The following is a 21,483-nucleotide window of genomic DNA, read 5'->3' as shown; positions in this document are numbered from 1 at the left end:
CCATTGGTTTGTTAGTCTTACTACACATGAGTGAATAGATAAAATAAATTTCTTTTACTTGCAAAACTGATGTCACATGCTAGGATGCACTGCACCAAAATGCATTCACACCATGAGCACAGCCTTCTGGCTTTTCTTTCTAATAGTGCTGTTTAATTGTTAGGTCTTGCACACAGCAGAAATGTAATAGACTTTTACAGAGTGAATCAGTGAATAGAAACTGCAGCCTTGTTAAAGTCGACTGGAATCAGTTTGGGGTAGCTAATGATACTGGATCACATGTCTCTTTGAGCCCTTTATCAGAGGTCAATACAGTCTATTCATTAATCATTTTCATTACTCATTCAGTAGCGCCACTCCCAAAATTCAGTCTATGTACATTTGGTTTAAGAAAACCACAGGCCACACTCTGCTTTGATAATTGCAAGGCTCCCCTTGTTTGTAGTTAATGTAAACAGTATACATCATACTTGTAATGCTCTCATTCTGCTTTGCTATAATATAAATGTTTCACAATATTAAAAAAGTTGCCACCAAATTCAATATAAAAAATTCCTTTCATTCTTTTATGAGGTTGTGTGCAAGACAAAAATTCATGTTCAGTAACTGTTTCAACTCAAGAATATTACTTAGTTTTTATCAAAAGTGAATACAGTATCCTTTTAATTATAATTTTAATTTTTAAATTTTCAGCTGATGGTAGAATCTTTTTAAACAACAAAGAAATTTCAGTATTCAAAACAAAGGAATATGACCTATATCCAAAAAATCAAAGAAATCGCTATTTCCAAAACTATAAAAACTGAGGGGAATTAAAACACATTTAAATTTTCATATTTTAAAACAACAACTTTATCAGTGATATTATGACGTTTTACTTAGTAGAAAAATCTATCAAATTCTATCAAATTTGATAAACTTACAATAAAGTGTAAACATTCACAACCTTCATATTACCTGTCCAAGGCCTTTTTGCTGGAATAAAACTAATAAGAACCTGAGCATTTTGATGTTTCTAAAAAATTACTTCATCTTCATTAGAATACTGAATTTCACTAACTTTGCTTAATTTGTGTTTTTTTTTTAAAAAGAATGCAACAAATAGGAATCTACTTTTCTGTTTCATGAAACCTTAAATGTTCAAGAATAATTCATGTGTTGTATTTCAAACTTTACAAGTAGAATAAACTAAGAAGGCAAACTGGAAAGAAATTATCTTTTTTAAAAAGCTATTGAATTTGCTTGGGGACTAAAAGCACATATGTCCTTTTCAACCCTCCAGCTACACTCCCAAGCCTTTTTTTTTTTTTTTTTGAAAATTACTGAATGCATTTTATTCATTAAAATAAATGCAATTAAATAAAAATGAGTAACATATGATAAGTTATTCAATTTGATTATAGAAATATTTCTTGTAACAGTGTAATCTATAATATTTTTAATGGTTACCAAGATTGAACTGATCAGATTTAATTCTCTTCACTATATTAAAAATAAGTTTTCTCTTTTTTATTTATTGGTGCATTATATTCATACATCATAGTGGGATAATAAAAAAAGACTTGTGTAGACATACATGCACACATCACCCAGTCAGCCCCCATTCAATCTCCACCCCTTTCCCTCCCTGACCCTCCCTCCCATGCTGCTTGGGGCTCCTCCTATGACCATTTCACTTTAGCTTTCACATATTAGTGAAAGCATCTGATTTCTTACTTTTTGTGACTGACTAATCCTGCTTAGCATAATGTCCTCCAGTTCCATCCATTTCCCTGAAAATGCAAGAGTCAATTCAAGATGGTCATACTCCTTTTTCTGAGTATAAATTACAGAAATTATTGGAGGTTCATTTCTCTATGTTAAAATAACTTATTTGTGTTTGTGAATTTTGGTTTTTAAAATAACCTTAAGCCAGGCATGGTAGCACATGCTTGCAATCCCCGTGCTTGGGAGGCGGAGACAGGAGGATCACACAGGTTCGAAGCCAACCCCGCTGCCTTAAGAGACGCTGTTTCCAAATAAAAAATTATAAAATAGGTCTGGGAGTATATCCTGGAGGTAGAAGGGTTTCCAGGAACCCCAGTACCACCCAAAACAACAACAACAAAAAATAACCTTAGATATCTAACTGTACTCTGAACACTATTTTTATTTATTATGTGAATACAGATATTTATTTTTGACCAATTGAAGCTGATTCAATTATATTTTAAAATAACTAGACATTTTAAGAAGACAGCCAATACATCTTTTTTGAACTACTACACTATCTGTGATTGGACACATGTGATTGGACACATGTGATTGGACACATGGCTATTTCTTGCCTATTTAGTGTATTATCTACAAGACAACATATGATTTACTTCCATTATATTTCCAGAGCACATACTGGGGTCTTTAGCAAAGATTTTGAACTGCTGAAACATAACATGCTGTTTACATTACAGTTAACTGACTGTGTAGACTGTTTTACTTAACAATCGAATAGTGTGGCAAACAGTAAAATTTCCATCACCTGCTAAGTATGTATAAATTATTATTACCTGGCAGCGACTTAGACCACTTGACCACTGAAAGAAGTTGCCTCTCACACAGTTGGTTAAGGCTGGTCAGCAGGGAGCTGGAGGTGTCTGGTTTTGTGTTGTCGTGTCCTGCGTAGACCACGTCTGGTTCAATGCTCAGCAGCAGGCTGATCAGCGAGGGGATCAACTGTAATTCTTGACTTGGTGAAAAGGTGATTCTCTGGCTCAAGGCCTGGCTTTCATTTGGAATGCCCACTGACTGTTGGAGGGCCACACCATCCAGTGCTCTCATAACTCTGACCTTATTGAATTTTTTAAATTTTCGACCTATAGAGAACAAAAAAAAAGAAAGAAAGAAAGAAAGAAAGAAAGAAAGAAAAAGAACCAAAGATGTTCATGTCAATGCATATGAACTAAATATCTGGCAGTATATGATTTTTCTTAAGCCTTAGAACTACAGAATTATAGATTTTAGCATCAATCTAATAGTGTGAAATAAAATCCAAACATTAAGTCTTGGATTTGGAATAAATAATGGCATCAGCTTTCACTGAGTTAGTGGGGTGTAGGTCATTACATCAGGACCTGGCAGGGGGTTTTGAAGCTCTGTATAAAAGATGAATGACAAGTAGCTTTTAGTAGTCCAGACTCAATACTGATCAATCTTCTGCCAGTACCACCTTCCCAAAGTAATATTATAAACTACATAGATTAAAGCATACTTTAAAGTGGTTGTTGAGTCTTTGGGGTGGGGTTTTTTTTTGTTGTTGTTGTTTTTTTTTTGCGGGTCTGGGGATGGAACCCAAAGGCATTCACCCTCCGAGCTACACCTCCTGGCCAATTTTTTTTTTTTTGAAACAGGGTCACATTGAGTTGTGGAGGGCCCCACTAAGTAGCTGAGGCTGTCTGCGAACTGCGATTCTCTGGTCTCAGCCTCCCAAATGCTGGGATTACAAGTGTGCACCACCATGCCCAGATTGGGTGGGTTATTCTTTTAAGAATCTGTAAAGAGCTATGCATATATGTAAACTCCACAAAGTCTTCTATATGTTTACAGTGGGCTCACAGATCTCTTGAAATCAAACAGTGGAGTATTATGAGATATGAGGGACCAAATTTAAGAATACTAAATTAAGGGAAGACACAGATTTCACCCTTTTTTTCTGTGCTGGTCAGACCACATTTGGCTCTCTGGGAATTTTAAGAATTCCTACTTTGATGAATTGTAGTGTGTTAGGAAGAAGGGGGAAAAGAAGTCCTTTTGGTGAGATGAGAAGACTGTACCTCAGTAGGACAGACTGAAGGAGACCAGGATCCTTCACAGGCTACTTCACAGATGCCTTGGGGTGAATTAGAGGAAGTCTTGGTGACCAGGGCATGGCAGGTTTCAGCCTCACCTGCTCCATGCCAGGCATGATCTGCTGACCTACATGAAGTGGCTGAGCTCCTTAGTGAAGAGAGGTTGGATTTCTGTTTACAATGATCTGGCCAGAGAGAGTAATCTGTTGTCTCTGGTGCTGGTCTGGCTCATGGACACGTTTTGCTTGCTCAAATCCCCCTTGATTAGTTGTATGGCAGCCATCTGTTACAGCTGAGGTGCACTGCTGCTTCTGGATAAGGCATGTGCACTCTAGTTTGCTCCCTCCATGGACTAGTGGTAGACCAATTGTCATCTGGCCTAAGTCTTGCCACTCTACCCAATTGCTGGTCTCTGAAAACATTCATCTTTGTGGTTTGTGGGATCAGGTATTGTCATAAAGCAAAAGGAGTTCACTTGTCCTATACAATCCCAAGGAGCTGAGCTAGAACTTTTTGGTGACGGGAGAACAGTGGTCAGAATCAATACATAAAAAGAATTCTGGCCGGGCGTGGTGGCGCACGCTTGTAATCCCCGTGCTTGGGAGGCAGAGACAGGAGGATTGCGCAGGTTCGAAGCCAGCTGCACGCGCTGGCTTAGGAGACCCTGTTTCCAAATAAAAATGTAAAAATAGGTCTGGGAGTGTAGCCCGGAGGTAGAAGGGCTTCCAGGAACCCCAGTGCCACCAAAAAAAAAAAAAAAAAAAAGAATTCTGAATTATGAGCAGAGATCGAATAGGCTCACTGGGAAAGGATTGAGTTGATGAATAGGAAGGAATTCTATTCAGTGACTCATTTGTGTAGTTCTATATGACTATGTGCTAGAAATTCTATATAAGTATCATTTAGCATCACAACAGATTTAAAAAGTGCAAGTCATTTACTCCATTTGTAGATTTGGAAAATGAAAAAGAGAGGAGATGCTACACCCAATAATAGAGAAGTAGAGCTCAGATCATGTGTCTCTAAACCACAAATCCCCTGTAGTCCCCACAATAATCTCCCTGAGTTTCAGGCATGAGCTGAATTTTCATTTGGTGGGATTCTAGTGAAGAGGTTTTGGCATAAGATAGTGGTTTTAAGCACAAAATATGAATTCAATGTTTTCTTAAGGTTGGTTCCAATTCCTAAATACTATGATTAAAAGAAAAGACAGAATACCCTTCCCACCCCAAATAATAAATCCAAGATGGCTTTCCTTCCAATTTATTTTTATTTTATTTATAATAATTAATGCTTAATATTTAATTACCTAAGCCAACTAGCAGGGCTTCAAAGTGAAACTTTAAACAGAATGTTGGATTCTAAAGAAAAATCAAGCTAGAGAGAAATGGGTAACAGAAGGAACTCTAGATGAAGAAGGAGATTCTATAGATAAGCAAATAAGGCGACCTAACTGAGGAGATGGGAGGGGGGGAGACAGAAATTCTCTAAATCACATGATGTATTTAAACAAACATATCAAAGTCAATCCCTGAGCCAAGCAGGGGAAGGATGGGGTAGGGAGGGAAGAGGGCAGGCATTGGGTAAAGGCTAACTGAATTATGTGTGCATGTATGTCTCCACCATCTTTTATCCCATTAAGGTGTATGACTATAATGCACCAATAAAAAATTTAAAAAAATAAAGAAAAATCAGTATTTATACTTAAGACATATTTTTGAACTTAAAACAAGTCTCAAGTCTTTCTATCTTCTGGAAGGCTATATAAATCGAATATATAAAATCAAAATTTCTGGAAGTAATCTAATTCAAGTAGATAACTGAATTATTGTTTACTGGTATAGTAATTCAAACTGAAAATATTAAATGTAATAAACTATATAGTAAAAAAAATCTAGAAAGGAGCTTAAGATTAAGAGAGTCATACCCATCTAGTTTTCCTATAAGCATATTCTTCACATAACCATTTTAAAACTTTTCTATTAAGAAAAAACTTTATTGTGATTTATAACAAAACTCAATTGAATATGTATAGCTACATATCATTATGAAGCAAATACCCAGACCAGGAGGTAGAAAGGTGCAAGAAGACGCTCTTGAACCATATCTCCTCTCTAAAGAAAACTGTCCTGCCTTTCAGGGAAATTCCTCCCTTGCTTTTTTTTTTTTTTTACTCCAATTTGCTTTAACTTCTTTTCTTTTTCGTACCTTTTTGGTTCCATTTCCATCAGGAGTTGATTATATTATGAAATGCTGGAGTCTCTTTCAAAACCAAAGCAAATACTTGACACATTGATCAGACTTTAGCAAGTATTCTATCCAAAATAAAATTCCCAGACAACTTCCTAACATGTGGATTATATAAAATGTTATTTGAGTCAATTTAGGAAGTATCTGCAGTTCTGCCCATGACCCAGCCTTTTCATGAGTGCCAGGGACAAGGGGGTAACACACAATAAAAGAAAAGTAAAAAAGTAGGCTAATATTGAGCTAAGTATTTTATTTTATTGATCAACCCTTTGAAAAAGAGTATAGTAGGGAACCATAAAGTGTCTCCTTTTGTGGAATCTACATTCTGATGGTAAAGGGTAGAAGATGGAGCAGGCCTTTAATAAAAGAGTGAGCTATTACTAACGGTATGTGTTATTAATCAAATACATGTGTAGTAATGGAGGGTGACTTGAGGGAAACAGGGTTCAAAGTGTGATTAGTGATTTTGTTTCTCCACATGAAACTTAGGACTGATTTTTCTATATCTAAAAAGAATGACTTATATTTTCATGGGGATTGCATTGATTCTCTTGATCACTTTGGTAAAAAGATCATTTTTTCAATACTTTTATTGGTGCATTATAGTCTCATGTCATAATGTATTCATAGTGATAATGACATACTTGATGAGCTTTCCTCTGGCCCCATCCCCACTACAACCCCCTTCCCATACAGGATATTGAGATTGACATTGGTATTCTCACATGTGGATATAATGTCAATGGAGATGATTCCTTCATTGATTCTCCATCTCCCTTTTTCCCCTACACCACTTACCTCCCTCCGCTGGAGTTTCTTCTCCATTATTTGAAGTTCTTCTGGAATCACAACTACTTCCTAGCTTCCACATATGAGAGAAAACATGACCTTTCACTTTCTGTGACTGGCTAATCTCACATAACATCCATTTTTCTGCAAATGCTTCTTTATTGCTGAGGAGAATCCCATTATGTGTAAATTTCGTAATTTTGTACTCTATTCATCTGTGGATGGACACCTTGGTTGGTTCTATAATTTAGCTATTGTAAATTGTACTGCTATGAATATATTACTATAAATATATACTATATTATGTATGCTATACTATATATATATATATATTTTACCAAATATATGTTATTCACATATTATTATAATATTCTGATTTTAGTCCCTTTGGAAAGATACCTAGGAGTGGTATAACTAGATCGTATGGTAGATCTGTTCCCAATTTTCTGAGGAATTTTTACACTAATATCCCTAGTGTTTTTACTAATTTGCAATCCCACCCACAGGGTATAAAAGTCCCTATTTACCCATAAATTTTCCAGCACTTACTGTTGTTTGACTTCTTTATGCTTGCTAATTTGATTGGAGTTAGATGGACTTTCAGTGTAGTTTTGATTTATATCTCTGATTGCTAATGACGTTGAACATTTTTTCCCATTTATTGGCCATTTGTATTTATTCTTTTGTGAAATGTCTTTTTATTTCAATTCCCCTTTTCTTGATTGGGATATTTGATTTTTTAGTGTTAAACCTTTTAAGTATGCTCTATATTCTAGATATTAGTCCACTATCAGAGAAATAGCTGGCAAGGATCTTCTATTTTGCAGGCTCTCTCTTGAGATTCTTGATGGTTTACTTTGATGAACAAAACTTATAAACTGAATGTCATCCTAGTAATTAATTCTTGTTTTAATTTCCTGAGCTCTGGAGGTCTTATTGAGGAAGTTTCTACCTGTTCCTATATGTTGGAGTGTTGAACCTATGACCTCCTCTAGTAATTTAAAAGTTTCTGGTCTAATTTTCAGGTCTTTGCTCCATCCAGTTGATTTCTATGGAGGATGAGAGGTAGGAGTTTTATTTCATTTTGCTATAAATGGACAATTTGTTTTCCTGATACCATGTGTTGAAAGGCTGTATTTTTTTCAATGTGTTTGGCACCTTTGTAAAAAATAAATAGGTTATAAGTGTGTGAATTTGTTTCTGTATCTGTTCTATGCCACTGATCTATGTGTCTGTTTTGTGCAGATACCATGCTGTTTTACTTTCTGTAGCTCTGTAGTATATTTGAAGCAAAAATTTTGATACCTCATACCTCATGCATAGTCTTATTGCTGAAAATTTATTTGGTTATTCTAGGTCTTTTGACTGATCTTTCTAGGTGTTTGAAGAATGACATTGGTATTTTAATAGGAACTGCATTGACTCATACTACCAAACGTACATGACTTGGTAGTATGGCCATTTTAATATTCATTCTGCCTATCCAAGAGCATGGGAAATCTTTTCGTCTTCTAAGAGCTTCTTCCATTTCATTTTTTAGTGTTCTGTAATTTCCATTGTAGAGGTCTTTTTACCTTCTTGGTTAGATTTCGTCCTAGGTATTTTATTATTTATGAGGCTATTTTGAATGTAGTCGTTTTCAGATTTCTTTTTCAGTGGATTCATGACTGGCATATAGAAAAGCTATTGTTTGGGGTTTTTTTTTTAGATTGCTTTTGTATCCTGCTACTTTGCTTATGTTTATAGCAGCACAATCCACAATAGCCAAAATATGGAGCCGACCTAGGTGTCCATTAATACATGAATGGAATGCAAAATTATGTGATACACACACAAAAGGAACTTTTCTTGGCAAGAAAGAAGAAAATTATGTTGTCTGAAGAAAAAAATTGATGGACTTAGAGAATATTGTATTAAGTGAGGTTAGCCAGTTACAGAAAGTGAAGAGTGAAATATTTTCTCTCATATGCAAAAGCTAGGAAGTAATGGGGATACCAAAGGAACTTTAGATAATGGAGGAGAAAGACCAGTGGAGCCAGGAAGATGGTCTAGGGGAAATGTGTTGGGAGAGAGAGAATCAGTGAAGGAATCACTCTCGTTGACATTATGTATATAAAAATGTCAATTTCAATATCCTGTATGGGGAAAGGGGGGAATGGAGTGGGAGCTGGGGGAAAGCCCACCAAGTTCTGTTTGCATATATGCCACTGTGACTTACATTGTGATGTGAGAACATAAAGCACCAATAAAAGTATTTTAAAAAAACTATGGTCAGGGAAAGATTCAGTAATCTCAAAGCATGTACTCGTCGCACAAAATCTTATGCTGCCTTTTCAATTACTGCATCTTAAAATTTGCAGGCTAATGATTCCTTGGTATCTAATCAAGTGGTATATTTCAAAGGAGAGCTTTGCACACTAAGAGAATTGTGCTTAAATTTTTTCTTTGTCTAGAGTTCTTCCTATGACCCATTTTCTCCCTAGCTTCTGCATATTAGGGAGGGCATCTGATTTTTTACTCTTTGTGACTGACTAATCTCACTTAGCATAATATTCTCCAGAAATTTGATACATAATTTTAGGAGTCACATACAAAGTTAAAACATAATTCAGACACCCCAGCGATGATAATATTAAGAGATGAAAATGGTTATAGTTTCCTTGTCCTTAAATGTGAACTTCATTAGAAGTGCCACTTTTCTATCATTTTTACAGGTCTTCTTCAGTGTCCTGTAGTGCCTCGATAAATAAATGTCTGCTATAGAAATGCATGCATGCATCGTTATGTCTTCTTCACCTCCTACTCTGAGCCACCTCCCCAACATTCCTCTCTCTTGCTATATTTATTTTCTTCACAGCACACAGCCTCCTCCACTAGGGTTGCTGCCCAGGGGATAGGATCCAGGTCTATTTTATTCACCAATGTAAATCTGAAGATTTACAAATTGCCAACCATACAGGGAACACCAAATACATATTTAGTTAGTTACTGAAGTTGTTGTTTTGACCCAGCTTAAGAGCTTGCCATAAGATTACCACAGCAAGAGCACTTAAAAGGGAAGATGAGCAGCAATGTGACATTTTTATTGACTTAAAACATTTTTATATAGGCTATTCTTTCAATGAAGTGATTGCTAGTCTTCAGGTTTAAGGATCACTGTCAAACAATACAACAAACAAATCATAGAACACTTAATTGCAATTTTAGCATTTGTTGATTGAAAAAATAGAAAATGGCAAAAGTACTCAGAACTGAATAACATTTTAGAATTACTTTGGATGGATTTCAATACAGCCTGTATTTCCTTTTTTTTGTGTGTTACTGGGGATTGAACACAGGGGCATTCTGCCTCTGAGCTACACCCCAAGACCTATTTTATTTTCTTTTATTTTAAAACAGGGTCTTGCTAGGTTGATAGTCTTAATATTTTCTGAGGATATCCTTGACTCTGTAATCCTTCTGTCCCTGCTTCACAAGTATGAATATAACAAGCAAGTGTGGGACACTACACCTAGCTAGACTTCTGAAAAATAATAGTGCCTTGTGCATTGGGGTGTACAATCAAGACTAAGCATGAAGAGCCAGTAATTTCCTACTTTCCGTCTAATCCATCATCAGGAAATTATATATATATATATATATATATATATATATATATATATATATATATATTTCCATAGTTTTGCTGGATAGAGGAAATATGGGATTAGATGTTAAGGGTAGGCAAGAAGGGATAAGAAAGGAGAGAAAGGGTTAGGAGTTGTCTGTTATCCAACCTAACAGATGATGTTTTGAAGAGTGGAATTAGAAGCAGAGGAAATGATTTATAGAGGCTAAGAAGGTCCCTGTTATAGTATATGAGCTATCTGTGTTACTGTCATTCTAGCACAGTTCTCATTCCTTCTTACCTGTTCAAGGATTTCTCTTTAGGTCTGTCTGGCCTCTCATCTGTGTCGTCTAATAGTCCATCTTAATCATCCTCTATTGCATGGAGAGGTGTGCATTCTCTCCACCCCTTATCCCTTGAACCAGCTCCAATCAGGTGCTTCTCTATAATCCAACACCATTGTTCTCAGGAAGGTCACCAATGATTCCACTTGTCAAAAAACAAAAATGAGTCAGGCGTGGTGGGGAATGCCTGTAATCTCAATACTTGGGAGGCTCAGGCAAGAGGATCATAGGTTCAAGGACAGTCTCATCAACTTATCGAAGTCCTCAGCAACTTAGTGAGATTAAGTTTCAAAATTAAAAAATTAAAAAATAATAAGGCTGGGAATCTAAATCAGAGATATATCACCCCTGGTTCAATCTCCAGTATCAAAACAAAACAATGGTCAGCTCTTAGTACTTGTCTCAGTCCACTTATCAGAAATACTAGACACGGTTGATCATTTCCATCTTGTAACTTTCCTCTCACTTGGCTTCCACATATCTCACTCTTGTGACCACTCCTTCAATATTTCCCGCTGGCTCTTTTAATCTTTTAATCAATTTATAAATTTTGATGTGTACAGACCTCAGATATCAAACTTCTCTTAGATATCTATATTTTCCTTCAGGGTGTTTGCCTCTAGTCCTTTATATTTACTACCATGTAGAAATTAATGATTGTCAAATTTATAACTCCAGCTCTAACTTTTTGAGAATTCTAGACTCTTTTTCTGAGAGTTAATGCACTATTCAGCTGTACATTTAGCATCTCCATATGTGTTTCTGTGAAAACACCTCTGAAGTTTAATATATTTAATAAATGTATTAACATATATTTGTTAATATGTATTAATAAATTTATTAATACATTAAATAAATTTAATGTATTAATAAATTTAGGACTTTGATGAGCTGGCTCTAAATTGCAACTTCCAGTTTGGGGACTCTATTTATTCACTTGCTCTGGCCCCAAACTCTAGAGACATTATTGATACCTTACTTATTTTTTAATCTCCTATCTACTTCATCAGTGTATCATGAATATCACCATGAAAATGAAGAGTCAAAACCTTTTCCTCATTTCCACTGCCTCCAAAATGATGTAGGTCGCCAGTATCATAGATGAACCTCCACAACACAGGCCGTCTGGTTTGCCAGCTTTCACCTTCTACAGTCTATTCTCTGCACAACTGAGTGATCCTTTAAAAACTCAAGTGAGGCCGGGCGTGGTGGCGCATGCTTGTAATCCCTGCGCTTGGGAGGCTGAGACAGGAGGATCACACAGGTTCGAAGCCAACCTCAGCTACTTAGGCTCTCGGCAGCTTAGTGAGACCCTGTTTCTAAATAAAATATAAAATAGGTGTGGGAGGATAGCTCAGAGGTAGAAAGCCTCTAGGTTCCACTCCTAGTACCACCAAACAACAACAACAAACAAACAAACAAAAAACTCAAATGAGACTATGCCACTCCTTGCTCAATACTCTCCATGACTTCCAGTCTTATTAAGAATGAACTTCAAATTCTTTATAGAGCTCTATAAAGCCCAACAAAATTGTGAATAGACAGTCTCTCATATTCTTTTCCTTGTCTCATCCAAATTGACATGATATTGTTCTTGGAACTTGTCAACCATTTTATCAGGCAATGATATTTTGTGTTACATATTTATTTTGGCACTATCTCTATCCTAAGTAAACATAACTTTTGATTATGTTGTATAACCTCATTCATGATATATATATATATATATATCCAACAACTCTGCTGAATAAATTAGTAACTGTACAACAAGAAAAATCCTGTCTGCCGCAAGGGCTCCAAAATAATCTGGCTTCTTGCCATATAATTTCTTCTCCCTGAAGTCCGGGAAGAAATCCAAGGGGAATTTTCCTTCAGTCAAAGCCACAATCTAGGAAAGTCAGCTTAGCATATTTCACATATTTCACAGGCTTCTGTAAACTTCAGCGATTGGTACCTTTCTATCAGAGCTACACATCTTCCCCAGTCACTATTTCCTTCTTGTCCATATTTAACCAAATAGCTGAGATTTTAAGCTTTAAGGAGATAATCAAAATAAGGCTTGGGAAAACAAGAAAAGGCCCAAGGAAAACAAACTAATGATTACTAAGTCAAATAACAGGTCAAGAGAGAATGACCCAGATGTAAATGTGCAATATATAAGTTGCCATATAATATGGAATCTAGGCAAAAATATTTTTGGGAATGTAAAAGCAAAAATCAAATGAATACACATTGAAAGAGTTGTAGAGAAATGGACTTATGCAAGAATTTCACTGCATGTCAAAGATAAACTAGCAACTACAATTCAAGAAATCAAAGAGAAACAAAGTATCAGATAAAACTAGAAAACAAAATAAGACAAAATGAGATGATGGAGAGAAATATGAAGCCATTATAAATTAAAAACTTTATTAAAAAACTAAAAGAGAAGCTGGGCATGGTGGCACATGCTTATAATCCCCGCACTGGTAGGCTGAGACAGGAGGATCACACAGGTTTGAAGCCAGCCTCAGAAACTGAGTGAGACCCTGTTTCCAAATAAAATATAAAATAGGTCTGGGAGTGTAGCACAGAGGTAGAAGACCCCGGGTTCCATCCCAAGTAGCACCAAAAACAAAACAAACAAACAAACAAACAACTAAAAGAGAAGAGGTATCAGTGTAAAAAGCTAAACCAGTAACATGAAGTTTAGATAATAAAACACCAAATGAAATATTAAAGGAATAAAAGTAAAGTTAGCAGAAAAAGATGACAATAGAGAGCCAACATACAGATTATTATTGGGGTCATGAAGATGGAAAGAAATTATGGAAAGAAAAATATGTAAAGGCAAATATTAAGGAATATTTTTCTTGTGTATATGAAGACTTGAATTTTTAGTTAAAAAGTAGCTTACTCTGTTTAAAGAAAAATTAATAGAATAAGATAGAGCAAAGTCCTGATGAAGTTACTGAACTTTAAGGATTAAAAGACATTTAACTAGAAGAAGCAAGTCATCAGTCAAAGGGGGAGTAGATTCTCAGGTTTCTGTTCGGCTGTAGGTTGTATCAGATGCCTAAAGACATCAGGAAAGGGCCCATTATATACATTTTCTTTGTTTTCATAAAACTTCAATGAAGATTTGGGAGGTCAAGGAAGTCATACATTCTGTAGGCATCTCACTCTCCCATCTCTTCTTCACCTCATTTCTACTTCCCTCTATCCCATCTTAAACTATGTAAATTCACCTTTTCTTTTGTCTCCAATAAATTTAATTAACTTTTTCTTTCTAACTTCATCATGTTCCTGTAGTCATAGATTCTGCCTCATACCACTTATCAAAGGCTCTTCTAAAATTACAACAAATTAGATGTTCTCTATGGGAAAATTTTCAACTGATAAATATGTTCATACATTTAGAAGATTTTTTCTCTTATGTGAAAATGTACACATTGTACTGCAGAATTTGATTCTATAGGCAATATATATATAGTATAAAATATATATAACAGTACCATCAACATAATATAAATACAATAATAAATAATATATAGTACCAATATCCAACAATTAGTTTAATTAAATAACTCTAAAGTCATAATTTCAAGATGTCTGCCTTGATTTTTCAAAGCTTCTATAAATAAATAATTTAAATTTTTTGAGGATACAAAAATGTGCTTTGTGTTAAAGTTAAATCTTTGTTTTTCCAGTGGTAATATTTGTTTAAATTGATTCAGAACATGAAAGATATGTGAAGCCACCATTTATTAAATTTCTTTGCAAACCAATTGCTAAGCTATATACTTTCAATATATGTTATGTTATTTCATTTACCATCACATTAACTCTTTATGTGTAGTCTTAATAGTGTAAGAGAGTAAAAGGTTCTGGTATGTGCTTGAAACTCCACAGCTATTAAGTGTGAAGTGTGAAATTAAACTCCAAATTTTCTCACTCTCTGCATTTTATATTCCAGGCACCTTGGGGTTTTACAAGGGAAGGATTATCTTTACGCTTCCCTTTAGGTTTTCTACATCCTGCAAGTAGGCTAATTGCTCACTGCTTGGCTGGGTAAAGGAGGTATGACTAAGGATGATCCGAGGAGACTCCTTTTCCACTCCCTCAGCCAAGGTGAAACAGACATGCTTCCTTCCTATGTCCCAGTGTTAGTGGGTAGAGGCGTTCTTTCCTTTTTGGATCCCTTGATATCTTGTTGACTTTGAAGAGCTTAGATATGCACTTAAAAACATCACGTTTTATCTATAATTTTAGATGTTCTGGAGAACATTTATAAATACCTAATCATCTATATTGCCAGCAACTGTTTATATAGAATTTCATGTCTTGTTTAAGCAAATATATTAACTCTATCCTTAAAAGTTTAAGTTTTAAGCCGGGTGTGGTAGCGCAGGCTTGTAATCCCAGCGCTTGGGAGGCTGAGACAGGAGGATCATACAGGTTTGAAGCCAGCCTCAGCTACTTAGTGAGGCTCTCAGCAACTTGGTGAGACCCTGTTTCCAAATAAAGTAGAAAAATAGGTCTGGGAGTGTAGCCTGAAGGTAGAAAAGCCTCTGGGTTCCACCCCCCAGAACCACACACACACAAAAAAAAGTTGAAGTTTTATCTGTAAGATGTAAAAGGATTTTCAGAACACCCTTGAAGGCTATGGTGAAGCATTGTAATAAAGAATAAGAATAGAGAGTGAGAAATTTTGACGTTTAGTTTCTCATTCTACATTTAATAACTATGGAGTTTCAAGTATGCACCAGAACCTATCATCTCTATTCTTTTTCTATTAAGCATTTATATTGAGAGTTAATGTGATGGTAAATGAAATAATATATCTATAATATAGCAATTGGTGAGCAGAGAGATGTAACAAATGGTGACTTCACATCTTTTATGTTTTGAATCAATTTAAACAAACATTACCACGGGCAAAACAAAGATTTAACTTTAACACAAAGCACACTTTTGTGTCCTAAAGTTTTTTTTAATTATTTATTTGTAGGAACACTTAAAATCAATGCAGACATCTTAGAATTGAAATTAATTTTCAGATCTCCTCTGATCATAGACTTCCTTACCAGACATGCAGGGTCTGGAAAATCTAGAAAAAAGTGTAAAGGTAATTCTTCACTTGTAAAATCCCTAAGGTGCCTAGATAATAAAATGCACACTTTTGTTGGAAATAAATACCCTCAATTAGGGCCATATAAGAATTTTTTTTTGCAGTACTGGGGATTGAATCCAGGGGCATTCTACTCCCATCTACACCCCAACTGTTTATTTTATTCTTTACATCTGAAACCAGGTCTCACTGTGGAGGGCCTCACTAAGTATCTAAAGCTGAATGTGAACCTGCAATCTTCCTGTCTCAGCTTCCCAAGTACTGTGATTGCCAAGTGAGTGCCATTATGCCCAGTTCACATAGAATTTTTTTTTAAATTAAACTCTATGAAATACAAGCTCATAATACAAAAATTTCAAAAGGTTCAATGAGTGAGAAGCTGCGTGTAGGATTTGGCTCATATTGGCCTATGAGAACTTACAAGTATTCAGAATTTTCAGAGTCCATTGTTAAAACTATTGGTAACCACTGGAAATCAGATGGGAATATTTACACCACTATCATTGGGAATACTACAAATATTCAAGATATTTCTACTTTATTAATTTTGAAAGATATCTGGCTTTCCAATATGCTACAATGACATAACTGGATACTAGATTTTGAGACTTGAAAATTAGGATTTACAATAAGTATGGGTATATTTATTAAAGAAATGAAAACAGAAGAATGAAAAAGCTTCTCTAAAAGAAACCAGTAGAATGTATAATATTAAAAATACTGTCAGTAAAATGAAAAAATATTAAAGGACATAGCACAAGAAAGAATGGTAAACCTGAAAAACAGAACTGAATAAATTATGGAGATGATAGCAAATGATGCTATGGGAAATAGTCAAAAGGATCAAGTGATATGGAGGACTCTACCACCAAACCACTACGGGGTGGGATCCGGGGAAGCTCAGCAGGTGCTGTGTGCATGTGTGTCCCTCTCACTCTGAACTTCATTGTGATCTGTGATTGCGATGCACCAGTAAAAGTATATTAAAGATTAAAACAAAGTGAAAAGAGAAGATATTGAGCATAGAATGGGATAATTCAATGTATAATTGTTCTGAAGGTAGAAAAGGAACAAGGAAGAAAGTAATATTTGAAGAACATGGGGATGGTTGTGATCCTCAAATGTGGGTAAATAGACTGAATAAAAATGATAGTTAATTCTATATCTTGTACTGAAATTAATGTTGTTTGCTGTCTCCTCCTTTTGCTATTTGTCTTTATTTCTAGTAAAAATAGTTTACACTGAATAAAGGACAGAAGACACTTATGTGATGGCGCTCAATTTGTTGTGTGGAAAAAAAAGGAAGAGTATTATATTGAATATTAAAATGTAAGTTTGATGGTAGCCAGAAGCTTTCTGGGAAACAGACAAGGAAAGAGAGGATAAAGATCAGCAGGCAATTAATGACTGGTATAAATCCTTTGACATGATGAGGGTCATAAGAGACATTGCTTTAGTTTTGGTTGGTTTATAGGTAATTATCTCTACAGCACCCACAGAATTATAAAATAATGTTTATATACACTTTATTACTTCAGATTAACAAGAGGATGATAACCATGGTGCAATGTTGGGACCAGAGCCTCGACCAGGGGACGGGGCTCTACAGATCTCTTCTGAACCAACATAGATTGTTTCTCTTTTTCAGCCTTCATATGCAATGCCCAGATCAAAACAGAGTATGCCTGAACGTATGTGTCAAAGAAAATATAGATGATAGATAATGAAATATATAATGTGAAAGTATTTGCTAAAAATTATACTGCAATGGGTTTTTAAAGGTATGTGTCTGTCTCAGTCTTTAAAATAAAAGTAAACTGCAAATGAAAGAGGAATTTGAACCCCTCAATCTGCATTTATATTAGCCCTAGAAAATAGTAGATGCTGGTTGGTACTAGTAACAGTTGTAGCTGGCAGCCATAAAAGCAACTGCATTTAAACAGAAATTTTTTAAGCAAAGAAGGGAGAATGAATAAGAACTGTCCCCAGTCATCAGAGACATCATGTGGTTGCAGGCTTCAGTGCAGAGAACTGGGGAACAGTGTCGGAAGTGTTGAATGCCAAGGTTTGGGTAGAAAGAAGAGGCTCATATGAGGAAGACTGTGATGTCTAAAGAGGTATGTGGCAGCCGTTACCCACAGCAATTCTTCCTTTAATGAGAGGGCGCCTGGCTCCAATTTTTATAGTAATCAAATGAACGGAACAGGTCTCTATGCTTTCAGAGATAGTACTGCTGTCTCACAAATTTAAAAGTTTTGGTATGCCGGGCGTAGTGGTGCACACTTGTAATCCCCGCACTTGGGAGGCTGAGATAGGAGGATTGTGCAGATTCAAAGCCAGCCTCAGCTGGCTTAAGAGACTCTGTTTCCAAATAAAAAATATAAAATAGGTCTGGGAGTGTAGCCCGGAGGTAGAAGCCCCTGGGTTCCATCCCCAGTACCACCAAAAAAAAAAAAAAAAAGTTTTGGTATTTTTTTTAAAGTATTGAAGCTTTTTTGGTTGTGAAGTGTAAAGGAGAAAAATAAAAAACTTAAAAAATTGCTACAACTCATACTGTCTCACTCAGGAAGCTGTTCTCTTTGCTAAGAGAAGTGAGGTGACTGTGGAGGAGGCAGCAGGATGAGTAGGAGAGAAACTGTCTATCCAACACAATAAAATCCCATAAAAAGTCTTTGGCTTTTTAAAAAATGCAACCATGATTGTTAATTTAATTATTCATTTACAAAGGAAGCTATTTATTTTTGAAATAAGCTGATTACTTTTGTAATAATTCAGCATTCTTACTACAAATGCCCAATATAGAGCTGTATTCATTTCAAAATTTGTGTGTGTGTGTGTGTGTGTGTGTGTGTGTGAGTCATTAGGCAGAAAGGTTTTACAAAGGCAAGAAGTTAGAAGCAGAACACCTAAATTAGAAGATATATTACCATTATTAAGGGTGTAACCATCATCCTACTCAGGACTACACACCAATGAACTAAATGCAGAAGTTCACTGTGACCTGTAAGGGAAGTGATTCATTAAAAATAAGAATCATATGCAATGAAAAGACCAAATGACTTGTAACTAGAACATGTCCACTGAGGCAGATAGGAAAAAAAAACAGCCCATTCACAAAGTCTATGTCATAGCATGTCAAAATCATATTTCTTGCTTCTGATATTCTACCACAAGATTTTATTCAATCTCTAAAATTTTTTTCCAGTGTTTTCCTATGTTTTATATATTCAAATGGTCTGTATATCAGAAACAAGAAAGTTCAAGAAAGAGTAATAAGAGTAAATGAATGAATGAGGGAGGGAAGGGATGGGACAAAGGGTCCATTTTCAGTAGAATGCTAGCCACTATTATAATCTTCTCTGATTGTTTCTTCTTCTTCTTCTTCTTCTTCTTCTTCTTCTTCTTCTCCTTCTCCTTCTCCTTCTCCTTCTCCTTCTCCTTCCTCCTTCCTCCTTCCTCCTTCCTCCTTCCTCCTTCCTCCTTCCTCCTTCCTCCCTTCTTCTTCTTCTTCTTCTTCTTCTTCTTCTTCTTCTTCTTCTTCTTCTTCTTCTTCCTTCTTCTTCCTTCTTCTTCTTTCTTCTTCTGTGGTACTGGGGTTCCTGGAAGCCCTTCTACCTCCGGGCTACACTCCCAGACCTATTTTTATATTTTTGAAGCAGGGTATCTTATGCCAGCATGGCTGGCTTCGAACCTGCGCGATCCTCCTGTCTCCGCCTCCCAAGCGCGGGGATTACAAGCGTGCGCCACCAGGCCCGGCTTTGATACTTTCTTCTTAATTGTGGAAGTATCCAAACATGAGTAACCAAGATTATCACTCAAAAGAGGATTCACATTTTCAACAGACACATGTGCAATCCTTTTTACTCCAGAAATCAAATGTGGCACTGACAATTTGAATCTAATCTGATAAATCGACTGACTTCTTCCTAATTTATAAAAGTTGTATTATTTACTCCACAGACTCCTGACACTGACTCTCCCAGGCAAAACAATATTACAACCACAGTATATCAAGGCATGCTGTTCACTTTCTCATAATAAAACTGTGAAGATCCACTTATAAAATAAACAAACCATTACTATATTTCTCAGTTTGTGATAGTGGCCACAGTACATTATTAGATTTGGATATATCTTTCTATCAAATAAACTTAAGATATAATAAGTTTTTATAAAAAATATTAGAATTATCACTCAAAATAAGATATTGCATTATATGTTAGTCCCTGTACGACATATTATGAAACTCTCTGAATTATCTTGAATGTCAGTATGTTGTGAGGAAGACAAATTAAAATGAAATAACATCAATTAGTTGTAGTTTGGGCTATTGTTAGTAAGACTATCAGACTGATAAAAGAGGCAAAGAAGTTTAATATATATTCAATTATTCCTGGGACTAAAAATGGATACATAGCTTTAAATATTAAAGATCATTGTGAATAAGCCTTTAAATATCACCTTGCAAGAACAATTCAGATGGCCAAGAAGAGGTAACAATTTTGAAAATGTGTAATATGTGGAGACTTATTCTACTAGTTGTCAAGATGTGTAAAACTATAGCATTTAAGATGGTATGACAATGGTGAAAAAATATGCAACATGACAAACCAGCAAACAGTGATTCTCTCAGCAAGCTAGCAAGACCTTGTTTCAAACCAAAAAACTAAAAATAGCTGGTGGTGTAGCTCGATGATACAATGCCTCCGGGTTTAATCGCCGGTACCACACATACACACACACACACACACAAAAAAAAATTACTGCAGCACATTTTATAATTGTGAAGAATTATAAATAACAATTAAAACAAGAATAAAAAAGTCACTGTGGTATATTCACAAAATAAAATGTCACAAAGTTATAAAAATGAGATCCTATCTAAGTGTACAAATATGAATACATCTAAATAGACAACACTGAGTGAAAAAAGCAAGTTGAAGAAGTACATGTAAGAGAGATATGTATATACAGTTTAAAATATTCAAAGTATTCTAGATTACTTCAGGATTCGTGCCCATGAAGTCCAAGTATGAAGATGTTGGATAATAGGGGAGGCATTCCCACAACTGAGTGAGACTTTGTTTTAAAATAAAAAAAAATAAGCTGGGCGTGGTGGCGCACGCTTGTAATCCCAGCATTTGGGAGGCTGAGACCGGAGGATCATGGTTCACGGATAGCCTCAGCTACTTAGTGAGGCCCTCTGGAACTCAGTGAGACCCAGTTTAAAAATAAAGAATAAAAAATAGGGCAGGGGTTGTGGCTCAGAGGTTGAATGCCCCTGGGGTCCACCCCCAGACCCGCAAAAAAAAATTAATTAATTAAAATAAAATAAAATAATAAAATAGGGCTAGGGTGCAGCTCAGAGGTAGAAAGCCCCTGGTTTCAATCCCCAGGACCAAAAACAAAACAAAACAAAACAAAAACAAAAACAAAAAATACAACAAAACCCCCCAAAACATTGGATATTTTGCCATATGGTAAATTTCCAGTTATATACATGGATTCAAAAAGTGCTGCATAACAAATATTTTTGATAAAACAATGATGAACTCTTAA

General features: G+C 35.6%; 1 protein-coding gene across 1 annotated transcript in view; it reads right to left on the bottom strand.

Moving 5' to 3' along the window:
* The window catches only part of PGR (progesterone receptor), a gene marked incomplete at both ends in the record, with an annotated part of 75,112 nt that overhangs the window by 16,396 nt on the left and 37,233 nt on the right, over positions 1–21,483 (bottom strand). The window contains one exon of the mRNA XM_080697113.1: positions 2,547–2,852. Coding sequence (XP_080553239.1) covers positions 2,547–2,852 — 306 coding nt within the window. The remainder of the gene's footprint in view (positions 1–2,546; positions 2,853–21,483) is intronic.

This window comes from Muscardinus avellanarius (genome assembly GCF_963383645.1).
Source record: "Muscardinus avellanarius genome assembly, chromosome: 1".
Taxonomy (NCBI): Eukaryota; Metazoa; Chordata; class Mammalia; order Rodentia; family Gliridae; genus Muscardinus; species Muscardinus avellanarius.
Note: the sequence above shows the minus strand (reverse complement) of the source record. Positions and strands in the feature narration are given on the sequence as shown.